Source organism: Scyliorhinus torazame, chromosome 5, assembly GCF_047496885.1.
Source record: "Scyliorhinus torazame isolate Kashiwa2021f chromosome 5, sScyTor2.1, whole genome shotgun sequence".
NCBI classification, from domain to species: domain Eukaryota; kingdom Metazoa; phylum Chordata; class Chondrichthyes; order Carcharhiniformes; family Scyliorhinidae; genus Scyliorhinus; species Scyliorhinus torazame.
Genome location: NC_092711.1, coordinates 214,667,946 through 214,680,619, shown reverse-complemented (window position 1 = coordinate 214,680,619; position 12,674 = coordinate 214,667,946). Strand labels below are relative to the sequence as shown.

At 46.7% G+C, this 12,674-nt stretch overlaps 1 protein-coding gene across 3 annotated transcripts in view; it reads left to right on the top strand.

The window, feature by feature from the left end:
- The window catches only part of LOC140420938 (connector enhancer of kinase suppressor of ras 2), a 986,283-nt gene that overhangs the window by 424,662 nt on the left and 548,947 nt on the right, over nucleotides 1-12,674 (top strand). For all 3 annotated transcript variants that reach the window (XM_072505113.1, XM_072505112.1, XM_072505114.1), the window contains exon 5: nucleotides 7,671-7,712. In XM_072505113.1, the coding sequence (XP_072361214.1) occupies nucleotides 7,671-7,712 (42 nt within the window). The remainder of the gene's footprint in view (nucleotides 1-7,670; nucleotides 7,713-12,674) is intronic.

Here is a 12,674-nt window from a genome sequence, read left to right as displayed (position 1 = left end):
TTGGAGGAAAATGTAACTGGTCTGATTAGTAAGTTTGCAGACGACACAAAGGTTGGTGGAATTGCGGATAACGATGAGGACTGTCAGAGGATACAGCAGGATTTAGATTGTTTGGAGACTTGGGCGGAGAGATGGCAGATGGAGTTTAATCCGGACAAATGTGAGGTAATGCATTTTGGAAGGTCTAATGCAGGTAGGGAGTATACAGTGAATGGTAGAACCCTCAAGAGTATTGAAAGTCAAAGAGATCTAGGAGTACAGGTCCACAGGTCACTGAAAGGTGCAACACAGGTGGAGAAGGTAGTCAAGAAGGCATACGGCATGCTTGCCTTCATTGGCCGGGGCATTGAGTATAAGAATTGGCAAGTCATGTTGCAGCTGTATAGAACCTTAGTTAGGCCACACTTGGAGTATAGTGTTCAATTCTGGTCGCCACACTACCAAAAGGATGTGGAGGCTTTAGAGAGGGTGCATAAGAGATTTACCAGAATGTTGCCTGGTATGGAGAGCATTAGCTATGAGGAGCGGTTGAATAAACTCGGCTTGTTCTCACTGGAACGAAGGAGGTTGAGGAGCGACCTGATAGAGGTCTACAAAATTATGAGGGGCATAGACAGAGTGGATAGTCAGAGGCTTTTCCCCGGGGTAGAGGGGTCAATTACTAGGGGGGCATAGGTTTAAGGTGAGAGGGGCAAGGTTTAGAGTAGATGTACGAGGCAAGTTTTTTACGCAGAGAGTAGTGGGTGCCGGGAACTCGCTCCCGGAGGAGGTATTGGAAGCAGGGACGATAGTGACATTTAAGGGGCATCTTGACAAATACATGAATAGGATGGGAATAGAGGGATACGGCCCCAGGAAGTGTAGAAGATTGTAGTTTAGTCGGGCAGCATGGTCGGCACAGGCTTGGAGGGCAAAAGGGCCTGTTCCTGTGCTGTACATTTCTTTGTTCTTTGTTGTTGTTGTTGTATATCCCACCCCATCCCCACATTTTTTCAAGGATTTTTTCCAAGCTTCAAAGGTCAACTTCTATGCCAAGGTCTATGTTAGTTCCATACCTTCCCTGTATTGACAATGAAAATCGAAAGATCGGGTGCGATCCAACAGCCACGCTGCACCGGAGAAGCAGCTCAACCTGGCAACCTTGCATATTAGGGCAAGGTATCCATAATATTGCTTACAGGCAAGTGTTATGTGATTGAACAGTGGCTCAGGGTTTTTTTACCTTTACAACTCAACATAAATTCTTGGTCCGGATTCTCTAAAATCGCGGTCACGTGCTGATGCCGGCGTAAACACCGGAGTATTTCACACTGATGTCAACGGGCCTACTGGCCCAGCGATTCCGTGGCCCGTAGGGGGTCAGTACGGCCCCGGAGTGCTGAACGCAGCACTGGCGCCGATATGCGGCCCTGCACTGCAGGTCCGTGCATGCGCAAGGCGGCCACGCCGGGCCCGCGCAACATGGCGGAGGCACACACCGGGCCGGCGCGGAAGAAGGTAACCCCCCCCCCTCCGGAACGCGCACGCCCGCCAATCGGTGGACCCCGATTGCGGGCCTGGCCATTGTTGAGGCCCCCCCCCCCGGAGTCTTATCCCCCCCCCCCCCAAACCGGGACGGCCACCGCGGCCGCAGGTCAGAGCTCCCGCCGGGTGGAACCATGTTAGAACCATGCCTGCGGGAACTCGGCCGGTCGACCGCGGAGGATCGCCATGGGGCCTCTTTCATCGACCCCCAACCGACGACACGTCGACCCCGCACACGCGGCTGGCAGCAATTCTCCGATCGCCAGAGAATCGCGTCCCAGCGTTGGACTGGCGTCTTGGGGCGTCATCTCCAATTCTCCAAGCCGGCGCGGGCTCGGAGAATCCCGGCCAAGATGTTAAAAGTGGTATGTATCAAAACTCTGGGTAGAATTCAGATCTTCTTCCCTCTCTGTACAACACGTCATCTTAAAAGACCAGCCATGCCTAATTTACTGTACTCGTCAGTTATGTTCAGAGACATGTTGCAGGTAAATTGCCACACGCGTGTCCTCTGGGATGGAAAGCCGAGAAGGTCCTCATTCATATTTAGGTTCCAGCGCTCTGCTAAAAGAGACACTGATGTTCACACATGTCTTTCCATCTGACAGGCACATCATCAATTTACCTTCCTGCCTGAGGCAGCTCAGACAAATAGCAGGAAACGTTGAACAATTGATGTGACTCCACTCAATGCTGGTGGTAATTCTTGCATTAAGATAGGGGAAAACTGATCACCAAATTCAAAACTTTAAAATGATGTTTCTTCTCCCAGTGCTGTGGGCCAGATGTTGACTTCCTGCATGTGGAGCCTTCAGAATGTGCTCATCTGGCATTCTAAAAATAGGCTGCAACTAAATAATTTAAAATGTGCTTAGACAGTGAGGCTGACCACATATTGAGCTCTCTCTCTCTCGCTCTCTGTTACATATGCAGGGAGATTAATGTATTTGGATTGAATAAACTGGGTCACTTAAAATTTCAAAAAAACTAACCACTGCTTTCTTGTCAGGGCTTACTCAGTTTATCACTGTTTCTCTACAAATCTAACCAAAGATTTTTGTGCTGAAAGTCACGGCTGATTACCAAGATCGATTGGATTCTCTATCCCGTCAGCCCCGTTTTACAGCACGGCGTGCGCCCCCGTCGACAGCGGGATTCTCTGTTCCCGCAGCTGGTTAATGGAGTTTCCCATTGTGGCCACCCGCGAATGTGGGTGCGCTGCCGGCGATCCCATCAACGGAGAATCCCGCAGATGTCTTTTAATACGAAGAGATGGGGTAGAGTTGCCATCAGATTTAAGCATAGAGAAATGGAAAGATTAGTCGCATCTATTTGTTCATAAAAATGTAACTTCCAGTCTAGCTGGGCAGAATCTTGCAGGAGATGGAAGGGTATTCATAGAGTAATTAAGGAGGACTCCCACTTCCTCACCCCCCAGTGCACTGAGCAAGTTCCCCTTAGAGTTTGGAACTTCCAAGATTTTGGCCCAGCATCAATGAAGGAATGGCAATATATTTCCAAGTTGGGATTGTGTGTGATCTGGAGGGGAACTTGCAGGTTCTCATATGTCAGCTGCATTTGTCTTTCTAATTTTGAAGATGCTGTCGATGAAACCAGTGAGCTGCTGCAGTGCATTTTGAATATGGTACCCACTGCAGCTACCTTCTGTCAGTAGTGGAGGGAAGAATGTTTAAGGTGGTGGAGCGGCTGCCGATCAAGCTGGCTGCTTTGACCTGGATGATGTTCATCTCGTCGAGTATTAAAACTGTTTCGAATCTGTTCAACATAGCACAGTGGTAGGGACAAACAATATGAGGGAGGGTGTCCTCAGCTTGACCTCTCTACAAGGACTGATTGGGTTATGACTATTTGAAGAGAATTCAGTGACATAGCAGTGGGAGGCATTCAAAAGGGAGATTCTACAGGTATAGTGCAGGCATGTCCCCATAAAGAATAAGGGTAGCAAGGGGGCACAGTGGCTATCACTGTTGCCTCACATGCCAGGGACCTGGGTTCAATTCTGGCCTTGGGTGACTGTCTATGTGGAGTTTGCAGTTTCTCCCCGTGTCTGCGTGGATTTCCTCTGGGTACTCCGGTTTCCTCCCACAGTCCAAAGATGTGCAGGTTAGTCAGATTGGCCATGATAAATTGCCCCTTAGCATCCAAAGGTTAGGCGGGGTTACTGGGTTACGGAGATAGGGTGAGGGCATGGGCCTAGGTAGGATGCTGTTTCCAAGGGTCGGTGCAGCCCCGATGGGCCGAATAGCCTCCTTCTGCACTGTATGGAGTCAATGATTCCACACCGAATATTAAGCCCCATGGTTATCTAAGCACACAGGGAAGATGAGGCAGAAAAAAATAGTGTATGACAGTCACAAAAAAGTGTTCGATAGCCTGGAGGAAAATATAGGTGTGAAGTAAAAAATGAAATTAGGAAAGCAAAGAGAGGATGTGAAAGAATATCGTCAGGTAAAATCAAGGGAATCTCAAAGAGCAAGAGCATTATTTAGGGAAGGGTAGTGTACAAGGTGTCCCTGCCAGAGGAAAAAAAATATATCTCTGTCAAACTGGTTATTGAATAAAATTATTTTCTCGATTTTAAAAATGGATAAGGCTAGCAATGACTCATACCAAACCAGGAGGGACCTCATTATCTCCAAAGAGGGGCTAATGCCCTTTGTGACTGCCAACAATCAGAAATACGGCAACACCGTTTTCCATTTCGAAGGAAGAGCTCCAGCCAACGGAGACATGTGGCGGGATTTAATGGAAAAAGTTCAGAGTGCCATTTCGGGCGCAATTTCCTTGGGGTTTCCTGCAGGCCACGCCGGCGAGATTGCAGCCCGTATTTAACAGTCCTTAGTTCCTGCAGCTTCACGCCGGTACTGGCTGTCTCGTCAGCTGGTTCGCCAAACTCGCGCCCGGTAGCTCTCCACGAACAAGACGGAGCTGCTTTTAAACCATCCCTCACAACTCACTCACAGTCAGCATCACGCAGACCTGCTCCCCGCTTTGGGGATGCCAACGCCGTGGAGGCGAGACGGGACATTCTGTTCCTCCAGAGGGTCAGAGGACCAGCAGCAGGGCCGTCAATGCCATCTGGGAGGCAGTGGTAGCGACCGTCCGTTCAGGTGGCGAGACCAGGAGGACCGCTGTACAGTGCAGGAAGAAGACTAACGACCTCCACGTAGCCACAAGGGTAAGTGAATACGGGCTCACTGGCATCAGTTCCACCTGCTACCCCCCCTCCACTTGCTCAATAAGTCAGCGGCTGGCACCTCATACCCTCCCCACATCCGATCACCGCGCATGTGCCCCAGGACACCCAGGCACCCACTAGAACAATCCCTCCACGTCCAGATGCGGTGCCCACACATGCCACCTACCATAGACCCTCCCTAGATTCATCAAGTGGGCAGCTCACAATGCCTCCCCCCTCTGTCCCCGCAGCAGACGTTAGTGCATCATAGGCGTGAAAGGGCCCAGACCAGCGGCGGAGTTCCAGACTTCCCCCCCCCCCCCTCCGTATGAGAAACTGGTCCTGGTCATTGCAGGGTTGACTGAAGAGAAAGCAGTCACCAACAGCAAGGTTGGTTTGCAGAGGTGAGGATCCGCTACTCTTTCATGCAGATCACCTGCCTCAAGTGAGTTGTTCATGTTAGACAGAGGCTGCAGCTGTATGCCCAGGTGAGTAATTTTTTTCACTTACTCCTGTCTAGACTGCTCTCCTGCTTCCAGACAGGGGACTGGATTCTCCGTTCCTGCTGACGCCAACGTAGGATCCGTGGTGTTCCACGATGGAAAAATCGGTGCCATACCCGCACCGATCCCGTTACCGGTGCGGGGCTAGCACCGGTGGCGCGTGAAACACCCGCAGAACATGTGAAAAACGGTGGGAGAATCACCGGGTCCGTTCTGGACACGCGCAGGGCTGACAAGCTGCAGCCGCATGTACTCTTGCACCCCCCACACATGCACCGATCGCCCCCTAAAAGATGGCACCGGTTGTTCAGGATTGCACACCCCGCCCACCCGACCCCACAGCCCTCTTCCTGGCCATCCCCCACTACTGCCCCCAGCCCTGGCAGAAGCCCCCGGCCAGCGGCACGACTGTTGGACACTGTACGTACGCCCTCTTTCTCCACAGCTGCCATGCCAGGCTCACGACTGTCGAGATTACACGTGGACCGCGCCGTCGGGAACTCGGCCCATTGGAGGCGGAGCATCATGGGTGGGCCCAGTAATTAGATGCCAATAGTTGCAACTGCACGCAGTGCGATGATGCCGATCTGGAGGGGTCAGAGCATCGTGACCCGGCGTCAAACCGACACTTGCTGCGATTTCGGCGTTGAGAGCTAGTCTCCACCCGATCGCCATTCCCCATATCGGCATCGGGCAATGGAGAAACCTGCCCAAAAGGTTTCTTTTCAGGGGGAGCCGGGGAGGGGGGCCTCTTTCTTTAAGGGGTCTCTGGGGAGGGTCCCCTATTTAGGGGGCCTGAATGAGGTGTCATATCTAGATGGCCTCTGTGGGGAGGGCCCCTCTTTGGGGGGTCTCGGTGGGGGCCCCCCTATTTAGGGGCTCTCTGGGGGACAGGCAGGTAGGGTCACGCATGTCTTGGGGAATGGGAGGTCACCCAGAAAACCCAGGGATGGGGAGCTGATTTGCGATGCAGGGCGAGGCTGGCCAGCTGCGGGACCTCGCTCTCGTGGCTCGATAGCGAGATTCTCTTGGGAATCACTTGCAATCCTTGCCATGCATAAATATGCATGGCTGAGGTTTGGGAATTGCTTCTTGATTTGCGCTCTCAGCGGGAATGCAAATCAGCTGTAATTGAACTCCAGCGGGAGAACTGCTGAATTCTCCGCCGGCGGGATGCTCCGTTTTGTGCACAGAGATTAATGGAATCACGCCATACATTCTGCCAGTCCATGTTTCATGAAACCTATTCATTGTCAACGCAGGTAATGTACTGCCATTGAAATTAACTATCTTACCAATAGTCTTAATGGTCATGGACATAATAGCCCAGCGATTCTCAAAATGATGCATCCAAATAACATTTGGGCTCAAAACAACCAAATGCAGAACATTTGTAGCTCGTGGGAAACAGAACAGGAGAATGGTTTTGCTCAAAAGGGTAAAAGTCCCATTGGGGTAGCATTACCTATCATTCGTACCTTAGATTAGATCATACATCAATATATGTGCTTTTGTACCGAGGTGCAAAATTCCTAATGGAACAGAGAGGTGATAACTTGGCATGGGCAGCAGTGCGTCTATCTGCATCAACAGTTAATACTTTGGGTTGATATCGCCGTAATCTAATCAAAACATGCTTTCAATAGGTTGCAGTTGTTTTCTAAGAGGGTATCTTGTATAGTTTAATAATGACTACTGATTTCAAGGAAAAATCCATCTGTGCTCCACACACCCGAAATAGTTCAACCTGTCATAGTGCCATCAAAATAATGCTAACTCAAATAATCTTTTGGTTTAGTTTTGACTCTATGAGTTCACATTGTTCAATCTTTTGTTCTGATGTCATTGGTGGTTCTCCGATGAAGCCAGCACGCGAATGTTTTATCTGCTGATCCAGAATCTCTTTCTCTACCACTCGCTATGCATTAAGTCCATTTATTTTAAAGTGGGTCAATGGCTATACTAAAATAATAGTTAGAAGTTTAGTACAAGAAGTGAACACTAATGTTCTGCAACTAGTGTCAGGACTAAAGAAGTACGATATGCTGTTTGGTTTAGTAGAATGAGGCCGTGGGCAGCATGGTAGCACAGTGGCAAGCACGGTTGCTTCACGGCACCAGGGTCCCAGATTTGATTCGTAGCTTGGGTCACTGTCTGTGCGGAGTCTGCACGTTCTTCCCGTGGGTTTCCTCTGGGTGCTCCGGTTTCCTCCCACAGTCCAAAGATGTGCATGTTAGGTGGATTGGCCGTGCTAAATTGCCCTTAATGTCCAAAAAGGTTAAGTTGGGTTACTGGGTTACGGGGATAGGGTGGAGGTGTGGTGCTTAAGTGGGGTGCTCTTTACAAGGGCTGGTGCAGATTCGATGGGCTGAATGGCCTCCTTCTGCACTGTAAATTCTATGGTCTATCTTCTAACTGATTATCCCTTTTCTTCCCCCCTGTAGGATTGCACAGTTTATGAAACTGAAAATAAGATTCTCCATGTGGTGAGTTTTTTACAATTTCACTCATTTTGCTCCTGCATGCTTGCCTTAGTTCACAAGTTATTTAATTGTATGGATCTTCCCTAGAGTCTAGGTCCTGTGGCTGACGAGAAAGTCAGCGTAATTCTGCTGGATGGTGGACACACACAATTTTCGGCTGTTCAGCTCTTTAAGGGCATCCTAAATCTCGTGGCGGGGAGATCAGGATATCACCCATCACACCGTTACCTTATGTGGTTTAAGGTCCTGGCACCATATGTAAATGACACCCAGACAGCCATTCACTCAATGCAGGCTAGGAGGTCCTCATTACTCCTCTAAGGTCCTTGCAGCTGCAACCCATACTAGAGAAGCTGGCAGATGTGAGCAACCACCTTCTGGGACATATGAAGGCACACCCAGCATTCTCTTATGTTCATTTCTAGATATGCCCATGGTTGGGCCAATGCTCCTTGTTGCAGTGCCCTGTTCATCAGCATCTTGAGTTTCTTGAGGCCCTACTGACTCTTGCTGCTCAGGCACTTGATCCTCCTGGTCCTGTGCCAACATGCAATGGGCCCCTCTTCTCCTCATCTGGACGAGAGCCATTAACAAGGCACGGTTGCCTGCAGCCTTCATCATTGTGGATGTGGGAACAGATTGAAGTGATACGTTTCAAAACTTCAATGATATTTAATCCACTTTGTTAATTAGATTGGATAATATTCAAATTTCTATTATAATTCTAGTGTGTCTGTGGAAGGGTGCGGGGAGAGTCTCTTGGAGGGCGGGGGTCAACGGTGTCGACAGTAAGGGGGGCGATTCCTGGGTACTGATGACAGGAGGGAACAGTCATAGTAAGAGAGGAGAGTGGGATATGGTAGGTTGGCAGGTCCAGGGGGAGAGTCTGATAGGTGAAGGCCTCATTGGGATGGGTCACAGAAGGGAGTAGACATCTGCCTCGGATAACAGGAAGGGAAAGGGTCAGGGTGGGGATGGGAGCGATAACCAATGTCAGCTGTGAGGGGGGAAAGGTATGTGGAGGTGGCTCGTGATCACAGATTATCATAGAATTTACAGTGCAGAAGGAGGCCATTTGGCCCATCGAGTCTGCACCGGCTCTTGGAAAGAGCACCCTACCCAAGGTCCATACCTCCACCCTATCCCCATAACCCAGTAACCCCACCCAACACTAAGGGAAATTTTGGACACTATGGGCAATTTAGCATGGCCAATCCACCTAACCCGCACATCTATGGATTGTGGGAGGAAACCCACGCACACACGGGGAGGATGTGCAGACTCCACACAGACAGTGACCCAAGCCGGAATCGAACCTGGGACCCTGGAGCTGTGAAGCAATTGTGCTATCCACAATGCTACCGTGCTGCCCCACAATGCTACCGTGCTGCTAAGGTGAAGAGAGATTTAGAAATCTAAATAGGAAAGTCGAGACAACAAAGCAGTGTAATGATCTGAGTGAAGAAGCAGAATGGGATGGGCAGACTTGGTGTGTAAAGAACAAACAAAGAACAAAGAAAGGTACAGCACAGGAACAGGCCCTGCGGCCCTCCAAGTCTGCGGCGACCATGCTGCCCGTCTAAACTAAAATCTTCTACATTTCCGGGGTTCGTATCTCTCTCTGTTCCCATCCTATTCATGTATTTGTCAAGATGCCCCTTAAACGTCACTATCGTCCCTGCTTCCACCACCTCCTCCGGCAGCGGGTTCCAGGCACCCACTACCCTCTGTGTGAAAAACCTTACTATTTTGTTATGCTCTTGTCGTAGCATAACCTGCTTCCTTGATGTGCACTCTGACAAAGGAAGGTTCAGACTTGGAGATAGCTTTAACACGTTTATTAAACTATTAACAATTCTCCTACTTGAATTAAATGCTACTGTTAATCCTGCTATAGCTATTCAGACTGACGAACCAGTCTGCTACAATCCACATGGTGAGAGTGATGTTCAATCAACCCTGTGTCTGTAATCACTGAGAGTCTCCACTGGAAAGAGGAAGATCATGCGTGATGTGCCCTCCTGTGGTAGTGTCACTTCTGTGTGTATCGTGACTGCCCATTGGTCGTGTTCTATCTTACTGACCTATTGGTTGATTGTCTGTGTGTAATGTCGCTGTTGTCCCCTTTAGTGTCTAGCTAGGTTTAGTGTATGTACATTAACCCTTTGTGTACTTACAGTGATGTGTATCACCACACTTACCTCGTACATCTCCTCTGACTATCCACTCTGTCTCTGCCCCTCATAATTTTGTAGACGTCTATCAGGTCTATAATGGTTACCTCTATAATGGTTACCTGTTGCTAAATTTTTTAACTCTCTCAATCCTCAAGCTTACTGTTATTCTTCACAACAGTTTAAGCTTCTTCTTACAATCTAATACTATCCTTACTTCCCTTGTAAGCCACCAATGGATCTTCCTGAATTTTTCCTTTTAGTTAATGTATTTTTGTTGAACATATTCAATTGTTTATTTATTGTTTCCCACTGGTAAGTTACTGCCATAACTTGCAGTCTGCTTAACCAATATACTTTAGTAATCTCTCCCCTCATACTTATGTAATTGGCATTGTTTCATTTTAATTTCTTCTTTTAGACTCAAGTATCCTGCTCCCAAACTTAATATGGAATTCAGTTGTATTATGATCACTTTTTCCCAGAGAGTCAATTCTGCAAGATTATTAATTAACCCAGTCTCACCTGCACAAAATGTCCATGCAAAGGTTAGTGATTTAAAAAAAACTACAATTAACTATCTGACAGCACAAAGCATCAATAAGAAGGTAGATTAAATATAATCACAAATAAAAATAAATGGGTGTCCTATAATCACCATTGCAGAGATATGGTTGCAAGGTGGATAAAAATTCCAGGATATGCTACATTTCAAAAAGAAGAGCAGAATGGAAAAGGAGGAGGAAGAGCCATGATAATAAAAGATAACATAAGGGAAAGTCATAAGAAGCTATCTTGGCTCAGGCAATTACAAGCTAGAATCAAAATTAGGAATAACATGGGTCAGAAAATGGTGGTGGACATAATTTATAGTAATTATACTGTTGGAAAAAAGCATTAAGCAATAATTAATTGTTACAACAATCATAATTGTAGAGGTCATTTATCTTCGAAAATCAAATTGGCATTGGTAGCCTGGAGGAAAGGTTTGTAGATGCTTTTGCAATAGATTCATTGAACATTACATTGAAATGAAAAAAAAAAATGAAATGAAAATCGCTTATTGTCACAAGTAGGCTTCAAGTGAAACTACTGTGACAAGCCCCTAGTCGCCACATTCCGGCGCCTGTTCTGGGAGGCTGGTACGGGAATTGAACCTGCACTGCTTGGCCTGCTTGTTCTGCTTTAAAAGCCAGCTATTTATCCCTGTGTTAAACCAGCCCCATGCTAAACCAGCCCCTTTGATGCTCATTGGTGATCCAACCAGGGATAAAGCTACTTTGGAACTTGTAATAAGGCCAAGTTAATTAATAATCTCATAGTAAAGATTCTCTGGGAAAATGTGATCATAATATGATTGAATTCCATATTATGTTTGGGAGCAGGATACTTGAGTCTAAAAAAAGAATTTAAAATGAAACAATGTCAATTATATAGTTATGAGGGGAGAACGCACTAAAGTATATTGATTAAGCAGACTAGAAGTTATGGCAGTAACTAACCATTAGGAAGAAATTAAGAGACAATTGAAAATATTCAACAAAATACATTCTATTAAAAGTAAAATCTCAGGAAGACCCATTGGTGGTTGACTAGAGAAGTAAGGATAGTATTATGTTTTAAGAAGAAGCTCCTGTTGTGAAGAAAAGTAAGCCTGAGGATTGGGAGAGTCTCAAAAAGTTGATTAAAGAGGGAACATGAGAATGAGATTAAACTAAACAGGAATATGGAAGCAGATTACAAAATCTTTTCAAAGTGTATAAAAGGAGAAGAGTAGCTAAAGTAAATATAGGCTCATTAGAGGCAGGAGAAATTCTAAAGGGGATGAGGAAATGCCAGAGATATTTAACAAATATTTTGTGTTTATGTTCACAGTAGAAGACACAAACTACATACCATATATAGAGTAATCAATGGTCTAATAAGATTGAAAATAGCAGCAGAGAAAGATTGTTAGAAAAACTGAAGGGATTATAAAGCTGACAAATCTCCAGGGACCTGATAGTCTAAGAGGGAGCTGCAGAGATGGTTGATGCACTAATTTTCCAAAATCTCCTAGATTTTAGAACAGCTCCAGCAGGTTAGAAGTTAGCAAATGTGATGCTGCCATTCAAGAAGCGAGGGGGAAAGAAAACAAGGAAATGCAGGCCAGTTATCCTGACACCAATCTTCAGGAAATGCTAGAATTGCTTATTAAGGAGACTCAACAATGCCATTAGAAAAACACTTTGTGAACAGAGTCAACATGGTTTTGCAATTGGGAAATTGTGCTGAACAAATTTATTAGATTGTTTGAGGATGTAACTAATAGGGTAGATAAAAGGGATCCAGTAGTCATATACTTTGATTTTGGAAAGACATTTAATAAGCTGCCACATAAAAGGTTAAAACGCAAGAAAAGGGCTCAGGGAATTGGGGGGAATATGTCTGCATAGGTAGCGGGTTGGTTAACAGACAGGAAGCAGAGAGGAGGAATAAATGGGGCATTTCCAAGTTGGCAGGCTGTAACTAGTGAATGCTCCATTGCTGAGTATATTCTAGGCTGGGATAGATAGGTTTTTAATCGCCAGGCATATCAGAAGGATTAAAGGGGAGATGTCATTGTCGTAAATTCTTTGGGACATGGGTTCAAATCTCACTGGTGGAATTTATATTAAATGAATGTAAAGCTAGTCTCAGTAATGGTGACCATGAAATTAAGCATTGATTGTCACGAGGATTTATCTGGTCCACTAATATCCTTTAGGTGAGGAAGTCTGCTATCTTTACCCTGGTCTGGTAAACATGTGAC